This window comes from Carica papaya, chromosome 6 (genome assembly GCF_054855325.1).
Source record: "Carica papaya isolate Zhongbai chromosome 6, ASM5485532v1, whole genome shotgun sequence".
NCBI lineage: Eukaryota > Viridiplantae > Streptophyta > Magnoliopsida > Brassicales > Caricaceae > Carica > Carica papaya.
Genome location: NC_142314.1, coordinates 17,817,152 through 17,844,126, shown reverse-complemented (window position 1 = coordinate 17,844,126; position 26,975 = coordinate 17,817,152). Strand labels below are relative to the sequence as shown.

The 26,975-nt window shown below is 36.1% G+C and overlaps 1 protein-coding gene across 5 annotated transcripts in view; it reads right to left on the bottom strand.

The window, feature by feature from the left end:
- The window catches only part of XRCC2 (homolog of X-ray repair cross complementing 2 (XRCC2)), a 68,056-nt gene extending 42,278 nt beyond the window's left edge, over positions 1–25,778 (bottom strand). For all 5 annotated transcript variants that reach the window (XR_015821576.1, XR_015821577.1, XM_022040858.2 and 2 more), the window contains exons 1-4: positions 25,481–25,778; positions 25,239–25,386; positions 20,741–20,910; positions 15,607–15,677 (exon numbers count right to left, since the gene is read on the bottom strand). Coding sequence is in view for 3 of the 5 variants with exons in the window: in XM_022040858.2 (XP_021896550.1) it covers positions 15,607–15,677; positions 20,741–20,910; positions 25,239–25,386; positions 25,481–25,678 (587 nt within the window). In the remaining 2 variants the exon portion in view is untranslated. The remainder of the gene's footprint in view (positions 1–15,606; positions 15,678–20,740; positions 20,911–25,238; positions 25,387–25,480) is intronic.
- Between the last annotated feature and the right edge of the window lie 1,197 nt (positions 25,779–26,975).

Here is a 26,975-nt window from a genome sequence, read left to right as displayed (position 1 = left end):
CATTGAAGAATGTGTTTTTCACATCAAATTGTTGTGAATTTCAATCAAAATTGACTACACAAGATATCAATATTCTAATTATATTCATCTTCGCGACAGGTGTAAAAGTTTTCTGATAGTTTACTGCATAGGTCTGAGTAAACTCTGCAGCCACCACTTTAGTTTTGTACATTTCAATCGACCAATTTACTTTGTGTTCACAATAAACACCCATTTGCAACAAAACATTTTTTTCCCACTGGAAATGAAACAAGTTCACAGGATTCATTTTTTGCCAAAATTTTTATTTCTTCAATCACGACTTCCTTCCATTTGGGATCTCGTAGAGTTTCTCTCCAATCCTGTGAAATAAACACAGAGAAAACAAATAAAACAAATCTCTATACAAGTGAGATAGAGAGTCATAAGAAACAAAATTAAACATAAGGTGCTTACTGCAAGATCTGATTTTTTTTCTAAGAGCAATTAGTTTATCAGATGAATCACAAAGTAAATGTAACTCACCAGCATTTTTAAGAATTGAGAAAGATTCTTGACCTACGACAGACTGCAAGATGGTTTTTTTTTTGTCTTATTTTTTCTTGAATATCTCTTTAAGTATGCTCTATGCAGGCGTCCGACATTATCTTCTTGAATGGGACCTTCCGAACTAGAACTCTCCCCCTGAATATGGCTGTCAAAAGTTAACAAACTGGGCATAACATTTTTCCTCTCATTCTCTCCCTAAAGAGGCGTTGGACTTGAACTGATGATAAAACTTGTAATCTTTTTCAGTAAGGGACTATCCAATGAATAAAAGTCTTCTATTCTAACTTGCCTACATTTATAGGATGGACGAAACAAACACATCCAAATACTTTTGAGGAAACAGTATATGAATTTTTTCCTTACAAAATCTCGAAATGATTTATAAAATCAAGAGTTCTCAAAGGTATTCTGTTGATAAGTGGCTAAAAAAATTACATTTCCGTAGTAATTTTTCGATAGATTCATGATGAACATAAGAGACCAAATTACCACTAATATGTGTATGTTTTTTCTTTCAGTCACACTATTTTATTCACTTGTGCAGGGACAACTATCTGATGGATTATCCTATTAGACTCCATGTATGCATGAAATGCACCGTCCATATATTATGTACTGTTGTCTACTTTTAAAATCTTAACTTCAGCATCGAATTGTGTACATATTATTTTATGAAATGACTGAAAGTATGAAAACACATTACTTTTTACTTTCAACAAGTAAATACATGCTAGTTTAGTACAACAGTTAATAAAAGTAACAAACCACCTATGACCAGATAAAGAGATATTATAAATACGTTCCCAAATATCATAATAAATAGTTAAAAAATGGGTAGAACTTCTATAATTACTCACATGATAGGAACTTTTTTTATATTTAGCTAATTCTTATGCATCACAAAATAAGGAATTCATGAAAGTTCTTTTAAACAAATTGGGACATAATTTTTTTAAAGCAAAGAAATAAGGATGTCCCAACCATCAATGTAACTATAAAATTTCCTGATTAACTTTTGTATTCCTGAATGTACCTTGATTCTCAATTACATTCTGACTTCTATTTAAAATATATAAGTCATCTTGCAGTCTATCAGGGCAAATTACCTTCCCTATTTGAAGATCATTAAGAATATAATAACCAGAAAAAAATTTTAATTTTACAATTAAAATCTCTAGTGATGGCACTAATTGATATAACACTGTCAAAAAAACTAAACGCATGGAAGACCAAAAATAGAGTAATAGTGGGAGTATAATTAATGAAACATGTTTCAGATACAGAAGTATATGACCCATCTACAATACAAATATTTTTCCTTTTTGTATAAGGAAAATAGGTTAAAAAGTCTTTAAAAAAGTCTGTCATGTGTCTGTTCACTCCAAAATTTATAATCCAAGTATTAGAATTGCAAATAGCAGGGAGATGACCAATGTCTGATTTTACCATTTTGGATGCACCAATAGTTGATAAATGGTTAAATTGAGATAAAATACGTTTCAAAATTTAAATCTACTCGCTTGAAAAGGCTCCAAACGTTGATGCAAGGTTATCTGAACTAGAAACAACTAATATTTTTACTTCTATCATTGTTTAAAGTAACTAGAGATAGTGAGAGAACAATACCTAGTACCTAATCTCACAGAAAAAGACCAAATCTTCTAACCATCACCAATAAGGTTGAAAACGGTAGAATTAGGCTAAAACAAATAAATATAATACGAGCCCAGAGGCGATGACCAGAAAGATCCCCATCTGACGAGAAAATGGTAGTTTGCGAAATGGCTAGTTCTGAATGTCTCTGTGCGCGGAAGGCCAGAACAGCATAGTGGAAGACTCTAACAGGCAGATGCAGCTCGGTTCAGTGCGCGGATGGGCAGATCAGGGCAGCTCAGCGTGCAGGAGGGCCACATTAGGTCATCTTCGTGCACAAAAGGGCTTGAACTACGTGGCCGAATGCTCAGACAAGCGGATCGGTCGAATGCGCGATAGTCGTGTGAAGGTCGGAGTCGGGAGGTGCAATACGAGCTCGAATCGCATGTGATCAGGCCAGATCCGTCCTAATCAAAACTTTCTACCAGTGGTGCAACGTGATTCAGGCTGGATAGACTTTTTCGACGACCGTCGCTAGCGTCGCATGTGGTTCATGCACTTTTGTTGCTGGCCATGCCTATGGTTCACATGTGCAGAAAATGGCCACCGGATTTGAGAGACAAGTCAACGGTGAGGCTATGGCTCCATCTAGGGTGGTGATGAAAGTAGATCTTGATAGTTAGGTATTATGTGCTATTTTAAGATTTTTAAGAAAAAAACCTTAAAATCATAACTTCAAAACATTCTTATTTTGGCTCTGATACTATGTAAATTTTGTATGAAAAAATATTAACTTTATTTTCTCATACACCTTATGATATTACAAATAGGGTATTTATACGAAATTCCTATCAACAAATAAGAAATTTATATTATTGTAGAAATTTTAATTGATTTTACTAATTAATTACATCATTATAGGAAAAATTATAAATGAAAAATATCTATACTAATGAGGCAACAGAATATTTTAGTCAACATAATTCTTCTCCAAAGAGTCCTTTCCTCTATCATAAATCTCTAAAGCCATTGTTCTTATAATGTTTGATTTATCTCAATCAACAATTTAATACCCAGCCTACTAATATGAACTGGTTTCTTAAGATCACTTCAAGCAACCAGGTGATATTTTATGTGCTCATCTGAATTACTCCAAAGGAACCTGCATTGGATTTCAAGCTTTTTAGCAACACTTATAGGAATAATTAGAAGGGAGAGATAATAGATGGGTAGATTACATAGCGTACTATTTATAAGGGTCAGTCTCCCTCCCCCTTAGAAACTAAACCCTTTTTCAATTTTGTAAGCCTCTGCTCAAACTTATTCACCATTGCATCCCAAGTCGCTTTTTCCTTGTAGTTTGCACCCAAAGGTGTTCCCAAGTATCGATGGGAAGCTTAGCCAAATCCTCCTAATCCTCCTCCTCTAGCTAAACCATTTCGAATTTGGAAAGGTTAATGCTAAGACCCGACATCGCCTGGAATCCCATTAATATACATCTCAGGTTTAACATGGCCTCTTTCATTGGTTCACAAAACAATAAAACATCGTCACCAAAAAACAAATGAGTTACCTCTTCACTTCTATCACCCTTACTAACGTGCAAACCCCTGAACAAATTACCTTCCCTAACTCTCACCATCATCTTATTCAATGCTTCCATAACCACAATGAAAACAAGTGGAGAGAGTAGATCTCCTTGTCTTAGGCCTCTCGAAGCATGAAAGAAATGTGAAGACCCACCATTTTCCATCACAGCAAAGGATGTTAAAATGCACGACTTAACCCACCTTCTCCATTTGGCTCCGAAACCTATCCTAGAGAGCATAAAATCCACAAAACCCCAATTAATATGATCATAGGCCTTCTGCGTATCCGGTTTACATAGAACCGTTTCCCCTTTCTTGTTAACAAGATCATCAACAACTTCATTAGTAATCAATGCAACATCCAAGATTTGTCTGCCTCCAACCAAAACATATATTTTTTTTTTAAATAAGAAAATTCGAATTAAAAGGTACCAAGGGGGTACCACTCCATATACAAATCGTTGTTACATGTCAATTAGTATATCAACAACAACTCCAATATCCTCTAAAGATAGTAAATTGTGACCGAAGAGTAAAGAACCAAAATAGTGTAACAATCTATTTCTAATATTTACAAAAGTATTTTCAATGCCCTCAAAGGCACGGTTGTTACTCTCCTTCCACAAGATCCAAAAAATAGAGAGGGGGATAAGGTAAGCAGCTTTGTTGTAAGAAAGTAGATCTTCCCAAGCCAAAAGTTCTCTATGAATAGAGTCTGCCATTACCCAATTAATACCTATCAAGCTGTAGATCATATTCCATAAATATGTAGAGAAGGGGCACTATAACAGAATATAGTTGCAGCTTTCAGCGTTGCATTTGCAGACAAACACCTGTTGACCAAAGTTTACCTCTTTGCATCAAATTATCTAAAGTCAGAATTTTCTCCTTAGCTGCTTCCCATGAAAAGAAAGCAGTCCTGGGGGGAGTCATTGTTTTCCATATAGCTTTAAACGGGAATGATAATTGTTTATCAGTGTTGTTCCGGTCCCAAAAATCAGCAATCTTATTATAAAAAGAGTTTATGGAAAACTTGTCATTTTTACTCAATTTCCAAATGAGGGTGTCTGGAGTGTCTCTCAAATGAACACAGGCCATCATATAGAGAAAATTCTCAAATTCCTCCAGCTTCCAATCGTTTAAGTTTCTGCTAACTGCAACACAGTAGTGACCCAACTGTCAAAAGCCTCAGAAACCAGCAAGTTTTTCTGTTGTGCTATAGCATATACGGCGGAGAAAATAGATTTGAGTTTTCTTTCTTCACAGCAAGCATCATGCCAAAAATTAATCTTGGGGCCCCGACCCACCTGCCAATGGGTGTCTGCAATCAGTTCATTATAATTAGCAAGTATGCCTTTCCATGCACTAGTATCATGAGGTCTTTTGGGATAGACAAATCAACAATCATTGGCTTTTTTAATCCATCTAATCTCAATAACTTTCCTCCAAAGGTTGTTATCTTCTTTTAAATATCTTCATATCCATTTTCCATGAAAGGCTTTATTGATGTTAGCGATAAATCTTATGCCGAGACCACCCAACTTCATCGGCAATTGAACTTCTTCCCATTTAGCAAGATGATACACTCTTTTATTCTCCGTACCACCCCATAAAAATCTGTTCTATATAGCTTCCAAACGCTTGGCTACTCTGCTAGGGATGGACAACACCGAAAGGAAGTATATGGGAAGGTTGGAAAGTGTGCTTTTTATAAGAGCTAACCTACCACCTTTGGACAAGAAATCCCTCTTCCAGTTTGCCACTCTCTTATCCACAAGATCAATGACAAAATCCCATCCTTTGTGATCTTTATAATTAAGACCCAGGGGGAAACCTAAGTATTTTATAGGGAACTTTTTCTCCTGACAGCCCAAAACAGTGGCAAAATAGTCATCATCTACCTCAAAACCAATACACACCAGTTCAGTCTTGTTCATATTTATTTTGAATCCGGAAAAAGCTTGAAAGCAAAGAAGGATGCATCTTAGATGAAGAAGATAATCGAGTTTGGGTTTGCAGAAAATCAGTGAATCATCAACAAAAAGGAGATGGGATATTTTAATTTTTCTGTCCCCACAACCCAAAGTGATGCCTTTTATCATCCTTAGTTCAGGAGCTCTCTTAAGCAGTTTACTAAAAGCCTCCATGACAATAATAAAGAGTAAAGGAGAGAGAGGATCACCTTGTCGAAGGCCTCTAGAACAACGGAAAAAGGAAGAGGGGCCACCATTCACCATAACAGCAAAACTAGCAGTTGAGATACAAGTTCTTATCTATTTCCTCCATTTGACACCGAACCCAAATCTATTAAGCATATAATCAATGAATTCCCAGTTGACATGGTCAAAATCATTCTCCATATCAAGTTTACAAAGCCCCCCGGATCTCTTATTAACCATCAAATCATCCACCATCTCATTGGCAATCATAAAGGCATCAGTCATTTGTTTGCCCTTTACAAAAGCGTGTTGATTTTTTTCGATGATTAAATGCAAAACATTAGATAACCTTCTGGCTAATACCTTTGAAATTAATTTCTACAAACTACTTATCAGAATTATAAGCCGGAAATCCTTGAGACTATCAGCTCCTTCTTTCTTTGAAATGAGTACAATAAATATAGAGTTAAGGGATTTAACAAACTCACCAACACGATGGAATTCTTTGAAAAGATCAAGCACCTCATCTTTCATGATAGGCCAGAAGGTCTGAAGGAACCTGACATTGAAGCCATTTGGTCTAGAGGCTTTATCTCTATCACAACTTTTAAGTGCAGCAACAATCTCATCCTCAGAAAACTCCTGCTCAAGAATTTCACTGCTAGTTGTGTCAAGGGTATCGAAGTGCAGGTTATCCAGCTTTGGTCTGATTGAAAATTCCTCAGTGTAAAGTTGTTGGAAATAATCGAGGGCAGCTTCTCTCAACTTCTCATTTCCGGAGATCACCTCCCCCTCATACTTTATTTCTTCAACATAATTATTTCTTCTTTTATGATTAGCAAGACAGTGAAAAAATCTTGTATTATTGTCACCTTCTTTAATCCATTTTTCTCTTGATTTTTGCTTCCAAGAGATGGCTTCTTGATGAAGTTTTTCAGCCAACTCGTTTCTCAACTGATTCTTTTTTATAAAATCAGAACTATTGAGCCCAGAAACACCTTCAAGTTGCTCTAACAAGTTTAGTTCATTCAGCATGTCATTTATCGCCGTCTCATCATTGAGACTCACCTCTTTAGTCCATTTTTTGATAGCGTTTTTCAGAGATTTGAGTTTAAAAGCCAACTTGTAACTCACTGTTCCCTCAACCCAACTACAGTTCAAAAACTTCTTGACCATATCCTTACAGCTATTAATCCGAAGCCACTTGTTATCAATCCAAAATGGGATAAGACCCTAGTTTATACCATCATCGGTTAAAGAGATAGGAAAGTGGTAAGAAACTGGTCTAGGGAGGCCCTTTTGACATAAACCAAGTAACAGAAGAAGAAGAGAGGGATCAACAAGGAAGCGGTCAATTCTAGCTGGGAGGATTTCTTTGATTGCTCCAGGTCCAAGAGCCACCCACCAGCGGCATATTAGAAAGATTGAGGGTTTCCAAGTTGTCGCAGAATTCATCCGCAGAAGCACCATTGAAAAAATCACCGCAATGTTTTCTGTTGAGAACCATATTAAAATCACCACCAACCACACCCACATACCCCCAGCGGCACTGGCACTCAAACAATTCCTTCCAAAGAATGTCCCTTTCTTCTTTGCTGCCCCTATAATAAACCCCGGTAAAGTACCATTCAGTACCATGCAAAACAGAGGTGAAAACACAAGAGGTAGTGGTTCTGCCAATAAAATGATTTTTGTAAATTATAATTTCCTGACTCAACATTAATAAAATGCCTCCAGCAGTGCCCGAGGCCTAAAGGTGAACCCACCCAATGTCTTTGATGCTCCAAATACTCTTGACCAACGAATCATTCATGTTCTCCATCTTAGTTTCTTGGAGACAAACAATATTCGGCTTCCACCGATTTAGACACCCTTTTGTCGCAGTCCTTTTTTTACTTTCATTTAATCATCGCACATTCCATGAAATGATTTTACCTATCATTGACAATATTTTGTTTGTCCCCCAAATCCAGCTTCTTCTTGCGTCTATCGTCGTAATTAATTGCTGAGTAGAGACACTTCAATTCTCTTAAGCCAGCTTCCTTTTTTTTCTTTGCAGTACTGAGACTTTCATCGTTCAACTTTACTTCATTCAGTCTCTTTTCAAGTTCTAAAAACAGGAAAAATGCATGTTGTTCCAAACATTGCAGAGAGACCCCGAGTTCCGCTCTGAATTGTTGGATATTCCTAACAACCCACTCCAAGTACATTTGTTCCAGGACCCATTTCGGATGCTCAACATTAATAGCTCTTAGGCTATTATCTAGACCTATCTCAAATATAATAGTAATTTCAAGGCTAGTGGAGGGGGGAGCCATACCTTCTGAAGGTGCTTTTTGTTCCTCCTCTAAGGGTGCAATTTCGATTGGTAGCTCTTCTGGAATAAGGGCATTGTAATCCACCGAAACATTTTGAAGGGAGGGAGAGTCAGAGTCGTCTGGTTCTTTGGCACACACTTTATCAATTTGATCACTGATCTTAGAGCAAACTAGACAAGCAGCATCTTGTTCGTCTGTCTCTCTGTCTTTCACTTCGTCTTCCTCTATGTACTCCGATATTTCATTCCCTTTAAGAGAATAAGAGCAGCTCGCATCATCATTCTTCTCATCTAAACTTGGTTTGGAAAGCTTTTTTGGGGATATCTTCTTTTTGGCCTTCTACTACCATAAAACTTTTAGGTTTCTTTTTTTCCTGTTTTCCTTGTGCGGGGAAGAGTTTGCAGTCCATTTCTCTTTTTCTTCTCTAATAAATTTGGGCTTCCAGGAGGGTATAGAGCATGGACCTTCACCATTGTGCTTTGAATAATTATTTCCTACCTTTGTGCCCTTTTGATTTTCAAATTTAGTCAATCGAGTGTTAACCAGGTCGGGTATTGTCTTCTCCACCCGACCACAGAAAGGCTTCTCCGGCTGAACGATTTTTGCGAAGGATTTTTTTCTGCCAGCCAGTGTTTCAATGCAAAAATCTTGTAAACGATGAGAACAGCATATCACGGATGTACTCTTCACTAAGAAGCCTAAGTCAGGGAGATTTGAAGCAATCAAGTTCGCTCCACGATTTTCTGGATGAACCAGTGGGGTGTCGATTAGCTCAAACACCGCTTTCATAAGATGCCACCATCCTCCCGCCTAATACCCTTCTGGGATGAACACTCGTTTGTAAAGTTTTTCTTTTTGTTCCGATAACACCAATGTTCTACCATTCCAGTTTCTTGAAAGTACAAAGTATATTGGGCATGTGTTGCCCCCAATCTTCTTGCCCCAAGTGGCTCCTCCTCTAAGCCAGTAGAAATCTCTGAGGGAATCAATGAGCCAGTTTACCTCTTTTCATAGAAATCATGATTCTAACATCTCTGTCATTTTCGCACAATTTGAGGCCATCTAATTGCTTATCGTTCCTTATCACGTCAAAAGACTTTCAGTCGATGATAAGAAAATGTCTGTTTGGGTCAAAAGACATCGACCACCGAAGGGATTGGTCGGCCCAATGGCCAACCAGACACAGGTGCATAACCCTAGCCTTGCATATTGGGGAAAGAAGCAAACAAAGGATGGAAGAGAAATTTAGGGTTGTCTGTTATGGTTATCGAACCTATGCACGGAGGAGAGGATAGAGGAGAGAGGAGAGAGGAGAGAGCAGTCTTTTGTAGGATAGTTGAACGAAAACAGAAAACTTCCAACAAAAACATGTTGACTCTCATCTATAACCTTATACAACACCTTAGTCACTCTCCTAGCAAGGACTTTGGCAATCAATTTACATACACACCCCACCAAGCTAATGGTTCTAAATTCTTTGATGTTAGAGGCTCCATCGACTTTTTGCTATCAGAACAATGAAAGTCGAATAAGAACTTGACAAATCTGCCTGAGTCATGAAGTTCATTAAAAAAGTCAACAAAATCTCCCTTAAACATATCCCAAATCGCTGACAAGAACCCCATATTAAAGTCATCTGGACCCAATGCCTTATCATTCCTGCACACCCTTAGTCCTTTTAGAATTTCCTCCTTGGTAAAACACCTCTCCAGGTCTGCTTTGCTACCCTCATCCAAAACAAGAAAAGAAATACTACCCAAAGATAGTCTCCAATCATACTCTTCCATGTACAACTTAGAAAAATATTCTTTACCTGCATTCCTCAAATTTCTGTTTCCTTCAACTTCCTTTCTCCCAAATGTCATGGTGACCACATAATTATTTCTTCTCTGATGACTTGTTAAGTACTGAAAAAATTCGGTATTTCGGTCCCCTTCTAATCCCTACCGACCCTAGATTTATGTTTCCAAATGATCTCTTCCATCTACATACAAGAAACAATATCCATCCTGATGGACTCTCTATAGACGGCCTCATTCCCATTCAATTCGCCGTCACATCTCTTCTATCAAGGTCTTCTAACTCATCTAGCATCAATTTCATCTCAAATTCTTGTTTAATCCCCTCAATCTTGCACTAGTTCTTGATTTTTGTTTTCAGCTTTTTCAATTTCTGTGTTACCTTAAAACTAGCATTTCCATTTAGACAGTTAGTTTCCCACCAATCTTTAATCTTGTCTCTGAATTTTTTGAATTTTTAACCATTTGTCCTCAAATATAAACGGGTAAGGTCCCTACTTAATGCTATCCGCATCCAAGAAGATAAAGAAATGATCAAATATAATTCTATTGAGCCTCTTTTGGCACAAGTTCGAAGCAATGAGTTGACAGTACAAGGCAAACCATTCAATTCTGAAAGAAGCTAGGTTGTCTCTTTGATTAGATCATGTTCATCTCGCATTTGTTAATGGAAGATCAATGAAACTGAGCCTTGCCAGCACCTCCTTGAACTCCTCAGCACATTTAGTAGAAAAATGCTCCCCCGATCTCTCATTCATGTCAATCTCCAACCACCCAAGGCCCTGGCCAATGCATCTTCCGGTCGCTCCCTTCTCCCCTATTATACACTCCCATGAAGTACCATCTAATCCCACTCCGACAATCCCTAAGAAAACATGAAATCTTGCATCTACCAATCAAGTAATCTTCACAAGTCTTATGGGCATCATTCCATAGTACTATAATTCCTCCAGAAGCACCAACCAGAGGGAACACCCTCCAACCCACGTCCCTAAACCTCCACAAACTCTTAACACTGTCAACACCAATTGATTCCATCTTCTTTTTCTGCAAGCAAAAAATGTCCGACTTCCAACTCTGCAATGCCTCTTTAATTGTCTGTTTTTTTTTTTTACCGTCATTAAGACCCCTCACATTATAAGAGATAATCCTCTCAACCATTATGCAATTTTGTCAACAACACTTCCCTTCCCCATCCTCTCACCCTTCACCCTATCATAATTTATAGATGAAATCAAACTCCTTAGCTCCCTCGAACCCACAACCCCCACTCTCCCCTTCCCTTTTTTCCTCAATCTCTCTTCTCTCTCCTTCTCCACTTGGCTTCTTTCAATCTCCTGAAACAATTCCAGAGCCCTCTCCTCGAAGCCTTTAAACTCTATCCCCATTATCCCATTCAATTGCTATACATTTTCCAACACTCCCCTTAAATCCTCATCCTCCAACAAATCCTCCATTCTCACCTCATCCTCATTCTCTCCCGTCTCCTCCCTGACCTAGACAGCCAATTGAAGATGATTCTTAGCAGCTTCAACACTCCCAATGGGACCCACCTCATCGAGTTCATCTAACTCTTCTAACACAATCTAATTTTCCTCCAGACTCCTCCCTCCAACCGGCTCCAAGGCTAACAACGTGCCTTTATTTTCGCCCCACACATCACCACCATATTCATAGTATTCTTCAATCTTTCATTTTCCTTCCTCAATATCTCCTTTCATTTCCACTTCATTACCAACCATCTAACTAGCCACAATTGACGAAGCTAGTTAAAAGGACTCAAACTTGTAACCATTTGATTTCAAAAAACAACATATTGTCTCCAGAAATGCCCTTCTTCCTGTATCTCGCCGACCTTACACAAAATATAGGTTGACATCGTAAATCGCTTCCTCTTCTCCTCTATCGACTAAGATTTAGGGATTTCACAAGACTCGTTATCCGGTTCAACTTGCCCAATATAAAGTATCCCCCATCTTTCAACCCCCATTTTTTCAACTGGCTCTCCAAACTGGGCTAAACACAGCATGCCTTCCTCCCCCAACCTGCCTGACCATTACCTTGCTACTTCTAGGCCTCGTAGATGGTTGGCCTGCTCACCTTCTACCTTCCACTTCCCCTTCTCAACTTATGTGAATTTGTAGCCCAATCTAGATCCACCTTTTCAAACACTCCTAAACTCCAGCCCATCTCTTGCAAGCCCACTACCCATCTTCTCTTTACCAAAACCATCAGATTTGAGATCATGATCCCTAGGCTTAAAACGACTTCTTTCTCCTCCATTTGAGTATTCTTTTTTTGAATTTTTTGAATTTCTATTGAACTTGGTACAAACATGAGTTCGAACTTTTTCTACCCCACCCAAAGGTACATCTGCACAAGTTGCCTGAGAATCGTGGCCATTGACTTACTCTCCTTCTAACTCCTCCTTACAACATGGACAATTGATTGAAAGAAATACTAGAGTCTGACAACTCTTCAAAGTACGGTTCGCCCTCCCAAGCAGAGTTCCCACCACACCTCTCTTTCTCACCCAATCCGATACTAAGAGCTAGACCCCTTGAACCTCATATATCGCCTCCATCATCTGCCGCCACCCACCTGCCGTCTCTCCTTCCTGTAAGAATATTCGATTAATCCTTCCTCCTCATCTTACGTTTTCTTCGTAAAACACCAAAAACTTCTCTCCCCTTATCCAACTCAAAGCCATCCAGAGAATGTGATGGCTACTCCACCTGCTCCTTCCCTAACACTCCTCTCCTTTCTCCCACTAGAACTCCCTAAAACACCCCATGAGCCAATCTGCTTCTTCTTTCTGAAAAATAATCGACTTTTAAAAGTCCCTTTCATTTTTGTAAATCCTCACCCCTTCTCCTCCAACCACATCAAAAGACTTCTGCCCTACCAGCAAGAATTTTCTCATTCCTGTGTTCATGTCCCTTAATCAACGTTGTCATTGTGACCCCACACTAATGGTGTTAAAGCAATCTCCCCTACGAATCTCCCTCTCTAGGACTCTCTCAGGATTCAGATTTTTTATTTTCTTGTTATAGGATAAATAAACATAGTAGAAGACCCTAGGAGAGACTGTAGAAGAGTTAGTTCCTGGCAAAACTCCCAAGGAACTTTTAGAACCCAATGTTTGTAATGATATCCAATTAATAAGACTGGTTGCTATTAAGATTGCATCCCCCAATAAGGTATAGGACATGCATAGAAAACATGAGGGTTGTAGTAACTTCTAGTAAAGTGCCCATCCATTCTCTCAGCATCCTCATTTGTGTACTAGTATGATCACAACTAGTCTGCTACACTATTCCCTGGAGGTCAATATATTCAAAAAAGATACCTCCATATCGACCATGTCATTGTCAAAGCAAACCATTTTTCGAAATAGGAATAAACTTCAATTTTTGTATACAACAAATAAACCCAAGTCATTCTTGTGTAATAATCAATAAAAATAACAAACCATTTATAACCAGATAACGATAAAGTTTCAGTAGAAACCCGTACATCCAATTAATAGTTATGAAAGGAACATAACCTTTATTATTAACTATAGGATAAGAGATTCTTGAGTGTTTTCGAATTCAAATGCATCACAGACCAACAAGTCTGAATAGCAATTTTGAAACATACTATGATAAATGGTTTTGAAAACAGTACATGATGGATGATGTAATCTCTTATACGGTACGATAAATTATTACTAGATACTGATTCTCTAACCATAGCTCAAGTACTAGAAGGATCAGAGAATTTTTACTTATCTTAAACACATGGAGGTTGATTGCAGTTTACCACAGCCAATCATTTTCTTTTTTCTAAGTTACAAAGAAGCACAATGAGTAGGACAGAGTTCTACTTCATATTTAAGATCATTTGTGAAGACACTTATAAAAAACAGGTTATTAGGAAAATAAGAAACATGCAAGATATTAGATAGTTAAATAAAAAGTGTATAAATGATAGAAATTTTATTAATGATATTTGATAAAGATCCGTTTGAAATGCAAACTTTGTCATCATCTGAAGATCACATGGTTAGAAGCTCTTAAATCTATAGTTTATATCAAATTTTTTTAGATTGGCAAGAAATGACATATATGACTTGAAAAGTTTTAGGATACTCCTATTTATGAGTGAGATTCAAGTTGTAATAAGAAGCATTTAAGATTTTGTATCTCTTCATCTAAAAAACTCTTAATGTTAGAGATTTCTCTTAAGAATGTTGTTTAATAGTCTCAATAAGTTGCTTTGGATCATCCAAAGTTATTCCGCTTTCCTTCATTACTTTTATTTGCTTTGCCCTTAAGCTTGCAACAACTCTCTCTGGTAGAAATGGCGTAAGGGTAGATTACCTATTAATCCAGCAGGATAGGTAAAAACTCATAACTAACAAGATAAGAGACAAGTGTTGACTATAAAATTACAAACCCAAAATGGGTACAAGACGGATATCGATTAAATGTACCCATCCCGCATCTACAGTGCCCCAATATATATAATTAATAAATTTTGAACTCTCTTTTTAATTCTATCAAATTAATCAAATTTTAAGTAATAAATGTTTAATATTATATATTTATTATGTTATTTTATATTTTTTATTGAGTAAATTATGTTAAATTATATTTTATTTTGATTAACATTTATAATTTTTTAATTAAGTATTAATTATTTATCTAATGAGTGGCAGGTGAAAAGTTTTACCTGTAGGGCAGATGGAAGGTAATAAAACTCTTGTCTGCTTTCAGTATTGGGGGTGAGTATAGATTTTTATTTTTACAAGGCAAGTACGAAAATTAACTCCCCCCCGCTCCCCCGCTCCGTGTCATCTCTAATACCCATTATGTCACATTGATCACAAGTAATGTCATCTTTATCAAACATCCCTTGGTGGCGATAGGGCTGCGTGTCTAAGCGAACTATGTGACTGAGAGGCGATCGTAGCCAAGGGATGAGCAGATGGTGGCGGCTACGGTTGTGCGTTTGGACAGATTACACGACTGAACAATCCCGACTGGGTTGTGCACGTCTAGACAAATTGGATCTAGTGATGAAGGTTGGCCTTGGTAGAAATGGTCGACTATGATGTTCGCTAATGGTAAGATGGTCGATTTGTGGCCCCCAGCAGCTAGGATTGTGGTGGCTAACAGGTAGAGTTGTGTTGCAGGCCTTCAGAGTTTTCTTATTTCGAAAATAAAGACTTAATAGAATTTGTAAAATAGTATAAGATTTCTTATTCTTATTTCGAAAATAAAGACTTAATAGAATTTGTAAAATAGTATAAGATTTCTTACTTTAGGGCTTTCATACCATATTAACAATTATTTGATGTGTATTTTATTAAATGTCAACTTTACATATATAAGTTTTTTAAGATGGAAAAGGAAATAAACAATTAAATTACATATAGTGTATTTTACCCTTATATCATTTAACCTAATTTATTATTTCTTTAACATTAACTAAACTATCATACTTAGTAGCAAATAGACCTTTGACTTCCATAAATAAGCTTGGAATCACAATGAAATTAAAAGAACATAAACAGTTGACCAAAAAAAAAGACAAATCATGCTGAACTAAAACACTTACAAATCCTAACACGAACCTGTCAATCATAAGCAAACAAACTTCACTATCATGTGTATTTCGTTCCTTTTGAAGAAGACAATGCAATGTCTGCAATGTGGCAAAACAAGAGAATCATGAAAACATATATTTAATCATATTATTATCCAAATAAACTTTGTTATCACATTTGTGATAGCCCAAAAATCCCTACTTTGCTTTTTGTATTTGGTATGATTGACTTAAGTATGAATAAGTGTTTAGAAAAATATGGAAAACCGAGACCTTAGAAAACTTTTCCTCCGAGAAGCCTCAAAATGACATTTGGGATAAAATTTCTTCTCAATGCCAAAACTGATGAAATTTGAAGCTCAAATTCAAGGAAGTACAAGTTAACATGTGAGAAAAAAGAAATGTACAATGAGAAAAATTTTGGTAGAAGGAAAAATGGGAGAGAAATATGGAAATCCGAGAGAGAAGAAAAATTTTCCCCCGATAAGCTTCCTCTGGGGTATCTTGTTTTCTCTTGAGCAAAACCCAAACCAAATGGCAAAATACTATTGGTTGGGACTTGATAACATCAAGGAGGTGAAACTAGGAGTTGCATGGCAAAATTTGGAGAAGAATAGGACACCTAGGATCTAGCTTGAAAAGGTGGAAGAGGTGGAAGCATGTGGTGTGAGTGAGGTGTCTTTACATGAGCAAGGGGTGGACCAAATGGGGTCCAATCGGAGTGAGACCTGAACCATTTGAAAGGTGGCCGCTTATGGAAGAGGTGAAGGAGGAGGCAGCCGGAAAACATCCTGAAATGGGCAGCTAGGTGGCAAGCCAAGAGGAAGCGGTGAAGAAGCAAGCATGTGGCATCGGGTGTGAGTTTTTGGGAACTTTTCAGCTTGCCAAGTGTCCAGCTCTTGGCCGACTTTCTTGGGCCCTCACCTCCTATAAATAGGGGGCTGGAGGGAAAGGAAAGAAGCATGAAAAGTTGAAAAGCAAGCAAAGAAAGAGAGTGAGAAAGACAGAAAGCCGAGAGGGTGAGGGAGAGGAAAAAAGAGTTAAATTGTGAGATTTGTGAGAGGAAAATCAAGAAATCTTGCGGGAAATTCTGGAGAAATTTTGAAAGGAAGGGGAAGCAAGGAAGGAGAAAAAGGAAGGAAGAAAAAAAAGAAGGAAGCCAAAAGAGTGAGGAAAGGGAAGCAAACTAAGAAGCAAGGTAAGCCTTTTTCCTTTGATTTTTGATTCGGTTTCTACTTTGTTTTTGGGACAAATTTTGGGAACAGACGTGATTTTTGGGGTAAAAAAGAGGCCAAAATCATCCCGGAACTCCTCCAAAATTTCTAGAAAAAAAGCTAAAAAATCATCTCGAAACTCTACCAAAAGTCCCGGAGAAAAAAAAAGCTTTAAAATCGAGGGAAGAAAGAGAAGTACCCAAAAGAGGTATGTGATTCAGTTTCATGTTTTCCTTAAGACATGGTTTGAGATTAGGTTTGATTTTCTTGAGTCCAAATGATGAGGATTCTAAGGGGAGATGTTCCAAAATTTCAGTAAGAAATTGAGAAAATTATAGAAGAGATTTTATCCGAGTAATAGATAAGCTAAAGGAGGGAAAGTTTGGAGTAAGTTTTCTTATGACCGAAGCTAATTGGTTATTATGACAAAATTAGTGCATAAATATTTTTGAATATTTTTAGTATAACTAAATGTATAAATATAGATTAATTTCGAAAATTACTATGCATATTATTATGCCAATTTGTTTTCAAAAATGAATTTTGATTTGTGTTCATTATTTATTATTGGGGGGAGTCCGGCTTTATTGGCATTCCATTCCTACCCTTATTATAATAGAAATCTGTTGTGCCCCGCCATTTCCATGTTTCGGGGCGAGTCAGTTGTGCCCATATATGCGAGTGGTTGGGAGTCAAGTCTTATCGGTAACCTGTGCCTATTCATAATATAGCTGGATGATCATATGTTGTGCCCTCCATAATAATGATGAAGTTGTGCCTCATTGTACAATGCAGTAATGCGAACTCTGATTTCAGAATAGTATATAATATATATGATTTGATACTTGTGAAAAATTATATTGCCTGTGTATATACTCTGCGTGATATTGTACTGCTATGATGTCATAATTTCTGCTTGCAAAGATTGTGAATCTCACCCTTCACATCACTTCTTCAGATATAAAGGATACTGCTGAGAAATAGCATGTGACACGGGGGGTTTTCCTGCAAACCCTCAACTGAAGTAAGTCTAATTTCACCATGTTAATGTTGTGGCTGGAAACAGCTTTGAAAGCTCAACAAATCATATTTTATATTTAGGATGTCCTAGGCTCCGATTCAAAAACAACTGAATGTCATCTCTCAAGAATAAGTGTATAACCTCTACGTCTTCTCCTTCCATCGCTACTTTCACCCTTCTAAATATATAAGATCCCTTGCCTTGAGAAGTAATTTGTTTCAAGCCCTCCATAACCAAAATAAAAGCCAAAGAAGATAAAGGATCATCCTATGTTAGGCCTCTAGAAACTTTGGAAAAAGACAACCTGCCTCCATTCACTATCACATCAAAAGAGAAAGTAGTAATTCAAGCCTTCATCTAATCATGCAACTTTTGCCCAAAACCCTATCTTCCAATCATATAGCATAAAAAACTTCAAGAAACAGTCATATCTCTTTTCCACATACAGCTTACACAAGAGACCCCATTTTCTTTGTTTCAAAAGACTATCCACAACACTACCAACCACTAGCTATAAGAGAGTCAAGGATTTGTCCACTCCTTAAAAAAGCATGTTGATATTACCACACCACACTACCAACCACTCTAGCCAACCTTCTCGCTAGAGCTTTAGCGACAATCTTGTTCACCCCACTTACAATACTAATAGGCGAATTCCTTGAGATTAGATACATGCCAAATCTTTAAAATGAAGACCACAAAAGTAGAATTTAAGCTCTACATATCTGAAAAGTGAAACTCATCAAAGAAAAAAAAAGAACCATTAGAGCACCTTTCAAAAGCTCTCAGAATTGTTTAAACAAACTCATATTAAAACCATCTAAACCTAGAGCATTGTTCCCCTTACGACTCTTAATAGCATCATGATTTCCTATTCATATAAAGCCTATCCAAAAAAGAAGTCTTACCTGCTCAGCTTGCTGTTATTGAATCTGTCAAGAGTAGGTATCCACGGAGCAACCTCCTTGTATAGATCTCCATAAAATGCTCTGACATTCTCCCTTGACTCCATATTTTCTTTTACCACCCTTGCCATCCACCTCTAGCTCCAATATGAAATTGCACTTTTCCTGATGATTGGCCATACAATAGAAAAATACAATGTTCTTATTCCCTTCCTTTATCCATTTAGCACTAGATTTTTACTTCTAAGATGAGAAACAAACTTCATCTTCTCTGTTCGTTTCTACTTCTCTCCCTTCTTCCTCACCATTTCCGTAAATGATATCACCAGCTTTATCTCTGGAAACATAAACAAATGAGCCTTACAACTCGAGCAACATAGAGCCAAAAAACTCTTAGATTCCATCGAGCCCTAAGAATCCCTAAGTCTAAAGAATCTCATAGTAGGTGGCTCTCGATGCGCGTTCTCCTAACTTGGATTCTACAGGTTTCCCAACTTAACTCACACACTCTACCAACATTCTCTACCATCCCTTCGCTTAAGAATTTTCTATAATGAAGATCCTCATTCTTCCTTCTTGCCTTCTCTCTAGTAAGACCACAAATTTGCCCCCACAATCCTTGCCCAAGGCAATTCACAATGAATAGCACCTCCCAACCAGACTCCTCATCCACGAGCTCTTCCTATTCTCCTAGTAAAAGTCCTTCAATGTTTCATCAGCCATTCTACCTCTCCCTAAAAAATACTCGAGATCCAAAGCCTCCTCTATTCTTGTTGATTCTAGTGCCTTCCTTCTCTCCCCCCCCTCCCCCCCCACAGGTTCCAAATCAAAAGACTTCCTTTCTATAATCAGGAATCTAGTGGTTGTAGAAGACAACACGGAGGTCTTCCTTTCTAAAATTAGGAAGTTGTTGGATTGGCAAAGTTAGGCTTCGAAAATCTAAGAGATCTTTAATGCGAGAGAAAAATCTTGGTTTAGGCACTTGAGAAGGTCGGCCTAATCGATTTGTGCAGTGGGTTGTCAAGATCCAAACTAATTGACATCTATAGATCTTAAGCTAAAATTGAATACATGTGAAGTTGAACTATTAAAGAACCTACTGTGCACCGTATAGGAGGTTAGTTAAAAATGGGATTACCTCAACACAACTCGTCCACATATTACCTTTACCATGAATATTGTGAATTAAGTTATGGACTCTTCTCATAGTAATCACTTATAAGATACTTATGGATTTTGATAGATCTTAAATGTAAACTGGGATGTGGAACTCTACAAGAATCATAGAGTAACTTGATCTTAACAGTATAGATTCTGATTAGACTGGCTCTGCTTCCAATCATAGGTTACCTAAAGGTTATTGTTTTTGTACAGCAATAATGTAGTTTCTTGAAAAAGCAAGAAGCAAACTATTTTGCGAATTAGAATATCAAGCTCCCATACTATTTATAAGTTAATTTGGTTAAAGCATTTACCTTATGAACTTAGTTTTCCATAGTCATAACCCATGGAACTACTCTATGAAGAGCAACAAGCATTGCTTCAAATTTAATTCTTTATGGGAGAACTAAAACAATGAGGTTGATTATCATTTTATTCAAGGAAATGTGATTCAAACCACCTACATGAAGTCAAGAAAACAACTATGTGCACAAAATCGTTAATTGGAGCTCGTGAGAAGTTACATTTGTAACAAACCAAGTGCATATGACTACACGCTCTAGCTTGAGGAGAAATGTTAGAAAATAAAGTATATTTTTGTATATAGTCGTATATTTTCTTACGGTTAGTTTCTTAAATAGGCCTCCTCCTATATGTTAAGTTTTCTATTCATAATTTTCCTTTTCTTTACTTACAAATCAATATAAGTAACCATGCATATTTTCTTTCCAATTCATGGCGAAGTTACAATCCTTTTCAACCAAATAAACTACATAAACAACATAAAACATAAAGTTCCAGATTCAAGACAAAAAAAATGTTTTTCTTTATTAAGCAGATATTTTCATTAGAACTCATTACCTTGAAAGAGGAAAGGAACTCATGAGTGTCATAACAGCGAACATATAAGAACCGTCTCAAGCAAAATGCAAACAGTTCCTTGTCATAAGCAATATTTGGTTTCTTTTGCACTTCAAAACTACTCCATTTATCAACTTCTCGATTCCCCTGAGATGCTCTATTGCTTGATCCTATACATTATAAGGAACATTGAACTGTGAATGCATATGTAAGGTAAACTGTGTTATTACAATAATTTCAAGAGATTCCAACTAAAATTTTTTAACTAATCTACTCATCCCTGTGGATTTTAATCACTTAAGAAAGTTTTTTTTTAAATCAGCAACAAACAAAAAATTAAGAAAATAATTGAAACCACTTGCACGTATAAATTCATGCACATGGTGCAAACAAAGAGAATGGGACATATCAAGCTATACCCTCTTGAAATGCAATTCCACGCTATAAGCAACTATTCTTCCTTTATATAGAAAAAACAAACTATTAAAGAGAAAGCAAATCAAAGTATTAAAGATTAAGTAAATTAGAATATTAAGAGAAAGTAAATTAGGGTATTTAAGAGAAATAAAATCAGCTATCAAAATAAGTAAATCAAGATGCTAAAGAATAAGTCAATAGGATATAAAGATAAATTACACCATTTATAATTACTTGTAATCAATTATTTATTCCCTTTTTGTGTCATCGAAATTTGTATATATAGGACTATAATATTCAGTAGAATATGTATCAATCAAAAAACTATTCTTAACATGGTATCAGAGTTTTAAATTAAAAAATTATTAAATTTTTTTACAAACGCTATTCAGCCTTCACTACTGAAATATAAAAAAAATAAATTAAAAAACTTAAAAGAGACCAGCCTTCATATCCAGCCACCACCCTTTTGCTGCTAGCCACCACAGGACCAGCCACCTCCACCACCAATCAGTGTTCATAGTCAGCCTTAGAAGTTGCCGCTTCTTCCTTCATAACCACAATTCACATTCATTATATCGCCACATGCACTATCTTCAGCTCATCTCAGTTGCAACTCTTTGTGCACAAACGCTTACGTGTTGGCTGTTGGTACCCCTGTCATAACTTCATTCCAGATCAGAGTCGAACTTAGTAAATGTGGAATCACTTACTTGACTCAGTGAGTTTTTACTCTGAGTTGACTTAGTGCAAAATCAGTAGTTTTCATTTTAACTCAGACTAAAAACTCACTGAGTCAAGTAAGTGATTCCACCTTTACTAAGCTCGGTTTGGATCTGGAACGAAGTTATGATAGGGCTACCAACGGCCGACATGCACGTGTTTGTGCACGAAGACTTGCGACTGAGATGAGCTGAAGTTCAAAAGTTTGCATCTTCTTCCTCTTGATTTCAAAAGTTTTCTTGAAAAACTTCAGTAGTTTACCCAGCAATAAGAATTACAAATCATCTAATCTCTCGAATATTTGGATATTTTGTCTTTTTTCATATTTATTCTCATCAAAAATGAAAACTTGATCCCTGGGTACAAGAGGAAGAAGATGTCGAATACCAAGCCAAAATAGGTCCAAGAATCTGGCCATCATCCTGGAATTGAGGTAAGTCCCAAAAAATTTATAGAGTCCCTTAATAATGATATATTTATTGCATTGCATAAACGTATAAAAGAATATACCAAATATTCTCTGTATTATATATCATAATTTGTATCATTTGATAAGTGTTCATCAACCCATAAAAAATTTCTCACTTCACAATATGTGATGATTATCCTGTAGAAAATGAAAGAATACTATGAGTGTGGAAATGCAAGCACATGAAAAAACTATCCTTGGGAAATAATGGGTATACCAAAAAGAAAAACTCAAGGAGACCACACTGTTTTCATCAAACATTTAGAAACATGGGGAATTACAATTCTTGTAATATACGTTGATAACATATCATAATAGAAAATAATGAGAAGAAACAATGAACACTAAAACAATGTATAGAAAAAGAATTTGAAATCAAATAACTAGGTAAATTAAAATTTTTGTTGAAATTTGAAGTTGTCTACTATAAATATAAAATTTTTACTTCTCAACATAAATGCATTCATAAATTGCTAAAGATACTGGCAATCTAACATATAAACCAACTAGTACTCCTACTTCATGATCGCAAATTAAGAATAATAACTATAAATACGCCATTAAACAAGGAAATATATCATAAATTAGTTGCAAAATTGATCTACCTATCCCACATAAAACTAGACACTGCTCATGTAATGAATGTTATAAGTCAATTCATATATAATTCGGAAAAAATGCACCTGCAAGCAGGCTATAAAGTACTACAATATTTAAAAGAATCACAAGGAAAAAATATTATGATAAAAAAAATGACAAATTACTCTTAGAAGTCTATATTGAATGGACACCCATTCTTAACTAGCAGACTAGTTAACTAAAGGCGTAATTAATCTAACATTCTTAACTCTTACTGGTAAGATATGAATGGACAACAACTATTCTCCAAATTAAGAGGGAGTGTTAAAGAGCAGTAAATCAGAATGTTAAATATAAAGTAAATCAGGGTGTTAAAAAGGAAGTAAATCAAAATATTAAAGACGAAATAAATTAAGATGTTAAAGAAAAAGTAAATCAGGGTATAAGAGTAAATTACACTCTTTATAATTAATTGTAATTAATTATTTATTTCCTTTTTGTTGTCCTGGAAATATGTATATATAGAGTTATAATATTTACTAAAATACACATCAATCAAAAAAACATTCTTAATACAAACTATTCTTTCTCTTTTTTCGAGTTCAGAAAACCAAAAAGGTCTACTTTTTGCATAACATATGAGCTTACATCCTAACAAATTGGACTCTTACAGTAAAAAACCATCATGCACCCTTTTGAGTAACTAATACAAACGACAAGAATGGCAAGGATAAGTGATAGGCGAAATCTCCTCACGTTGGAGCATCCTGCCACTCAAAAGTTATCTTTGACAACCCAACAGTAAGCTTCAGAAGATAAGAAATATAAGCCCCTGAAGTTGGGGGAGACAAGTGCAGTAACAAACTTGCACGTGAACACAAATCCAAATGAATACAAGCCAAGCAGGGCTTTGAACAAAGGCCCACTTGAGGGCAACAAATGGATTAACAACAAGAGGGATGAGGTTCCACAGCTTAAACAAAGAACTTGTCCGAGACCATGTAAGCAATTGATTTCATGACCAATCATGCTAAAACTTAAGCAATAGGAAAGTACATAACTTTATAAGTTATAATATAATAGAGAGAAAAATATTTAAGAAACAAGCCAGAGAAGACAGCCCTAATGTCCTCTGGAAAAAACAAGATCGACAATAAAAGTGCATTTACATCAGGTTCCAGAAAAAAGTTAACAAAAAATCTACATTGTAAGCTCCATTATAGGAAAATAGTCTTCTAGAGAAGGAATCTATGAATTGTCTCATGCTTCCGTTTTCAAAAGAAAAGCAATCATATAACTATAGTAAATAGTTATATCCTCTGGAAAAATTTCTTTATGATAAGAACAATGTCAACCAAATCATTTCATCATCATCTTTGTTACTATCATCACCGTTGTTACATTTGCAAGAGTTTCATGCTTAGTGTTTAACATGCAAGTTGCAAAATATATGTCTGTATGTTGAACACATTAGTTTGTCTTTATGGTTATCAGTGGTACTTCAGAAACATTGACAGGATTTTCATATTCAGTCTGTTGTCACTACAGTGATTTAGTGCAAAGCACAATTCATGGCAGCATATTCACAGTGTCACTTATAGATTAAGTGAGGTGCTAACACCCAGTTGGCCAGGTAACTTAAACTACCAATATATCAGGTCTCTTTGATGTATGAAAAATTAGGATTAATTTGTCTACTTAGAAATTAGTGATAAAAGAACTTAAACATGGCACCTAGAATTTCTCAAATAATGTATCTAAGAAATCATTAGTATTGCATTCAGGGGTTTAATTGCTTCACACGACTAAAAAATAAAAAAAACTCCCAAAATATTATATTGAATAACTGAAGCATTTTTAAAAAGATAAAGTTAAGAAAATATTTGTAATGTTTCCTAAATTATATTTCCTATAGAATTAAACTAAAAAATACTAATTATGCAAATAGAAATTTTAAATACTAATAAAAATAAAATCTTAAAATCCTAAAAGTACCAAAACTATAATAAATAGAACCCTAAATAGCATAATAATTTCATATTTAATTAAATATTGTTTCTAATCTACATCTCAAGAGTTAATCAGAAAATCTATTCTGCACCAATGTTCGCCATAAATACACATATCGAAGGTATAAACAGGGACCTTGTTCTGCGACAATTGTCAAAGACCAAGTAGATTATCCAATTTCCATTAACACATTAATAGTAGAAATACACAAACGTAGATGTCAATGTAAATCAGATGAGAGAAATAAAAAGAACACACGCAAAAAGATGACAAACAAGATCAATAAGTCGCATAACCTACCGTTAGCTTCCATGATTCGATGTTTCAACATGTGGGAGAACCGTAAAATGTCAAAACGACAATCCAAGTCGAGAAAGAACACCAATTGCCCCAATCCTCCGTAATGAATACCATTCCACTGCTTAGGAAGAATTCCATTGATTGCAACCTATGCTTAAAGCAATAAGACAAAAACAAAATCCGTCTTAAATTCGAGATTCTTGAATATCAGCATGCAACTAGTTCATGTTTAATGCAAGGACCTGGTACAATATTTGGGTTTTAGCAGAAGGTGATGGACCAACGAGCTCGATCACGTTGCCAGTGCGGAGTGGAACCCTGTGAAGCGGAGGAAGAAACAAAAATGGATGCTCTTTTAGAACCCTAGAGAGCATCTTTTTGGCGCTCTCATTTGTAGCAATCCACCCTTCATTTGTAGCAGCCCACCCTTGCAAGTCCATAATTGCTTGCTTTCTGCTCAAACATCGGCGCACAGATACATGGATGTGTATTCAAGTCCCGCGAGAGTGTTACCGACTCCACTAGTTTAAAATTAGAATTTTTCTGAATCTCCTACCAACCACCTAAAAAGATTATATTTGCAAAATTGGTCCTCGACCTTTTAAAGTCTTAAAATTAAGAATCTATTTTCTTATTTGGTTTCAGTTTGATCCTTGAATTGCTTTTAAGTTAAATATAACAGAATTTAAATAAAAAAAAAAACACACACACACACGCATAACTTGGCACTCATACATCTAACCAAGAGAAAACATTAGGCACCATATCATGCTTCTTCCTCTTTCTCTTATCATAATTTCCTCACATGCCCCTCTTTATGCAATTAATTTATGTTATCACACTACACTTTTATTATGTAACCATGGAAGTGTCTTGATGAGACCCAATTAATCACCATCTTTCTAACTTTATTTCTCTTCCAAAATATATTCATCAAATTTGACTGCTCTTCTTCTTTCTCTTCCACTCACATAATTCATAATGAATACTCACTCACAGTAAAGCAGAATAATGTAAACAGGTGGCACATAGGCATTCCCAGTTCAGCATTACTTTGTATCTCTTTTGGTTTGGTTTACTTTAGATTACATAATTCCATATAACTATCTGATGACGGTTTGTTCTTACCTTATCAAGTTAAACAATGTGGATTTTGTCAAGGTTAGGACTTCATGTGTGTAATTCTAAACTTACAACCATATATTTCTTTCAACTATCGGAGGCTATGGATATTGTCAATAAAAAAGCTCAAATTAAGACAATATTTGTATAAGATGTATATATTATTGTGAAAATTAAAAATAATAATCTTCTCCCAGTCACCGTTTCTTTCCTTCTCTCTCTATTGCAGTATACACCTATGTTTTTGTTCTCGTATTAAAATCAAGATATTTTGAGATTTCATAAAGAGAGTTGTTGTCAGATATAAAGAGAGAGAGAGAAGCATGAAAGTCATTGATGTCATCCCAATTAGGCCAAAAACAATTTCGAAGTTCAATTCGAGTCCAACCTTGAAGGGGTCGATAATTCTGGCCCACGAAGTAATATAATAATAGCGCAGGTCTAAAACTCATTTAAGGAGGGACTTAGAGCTCAATCCAAGTGTACAAGAGGGAAGAATTTAAGGCTTTTGCACATAGGGCTAAGTACCCAACCTCAATAAGCTCCCAAAGAGGTTCAAACCTTATGACTAAGTTTAGGTCAAGAAGTGGACAACCTTGAAGGCCCAAAAGTTGG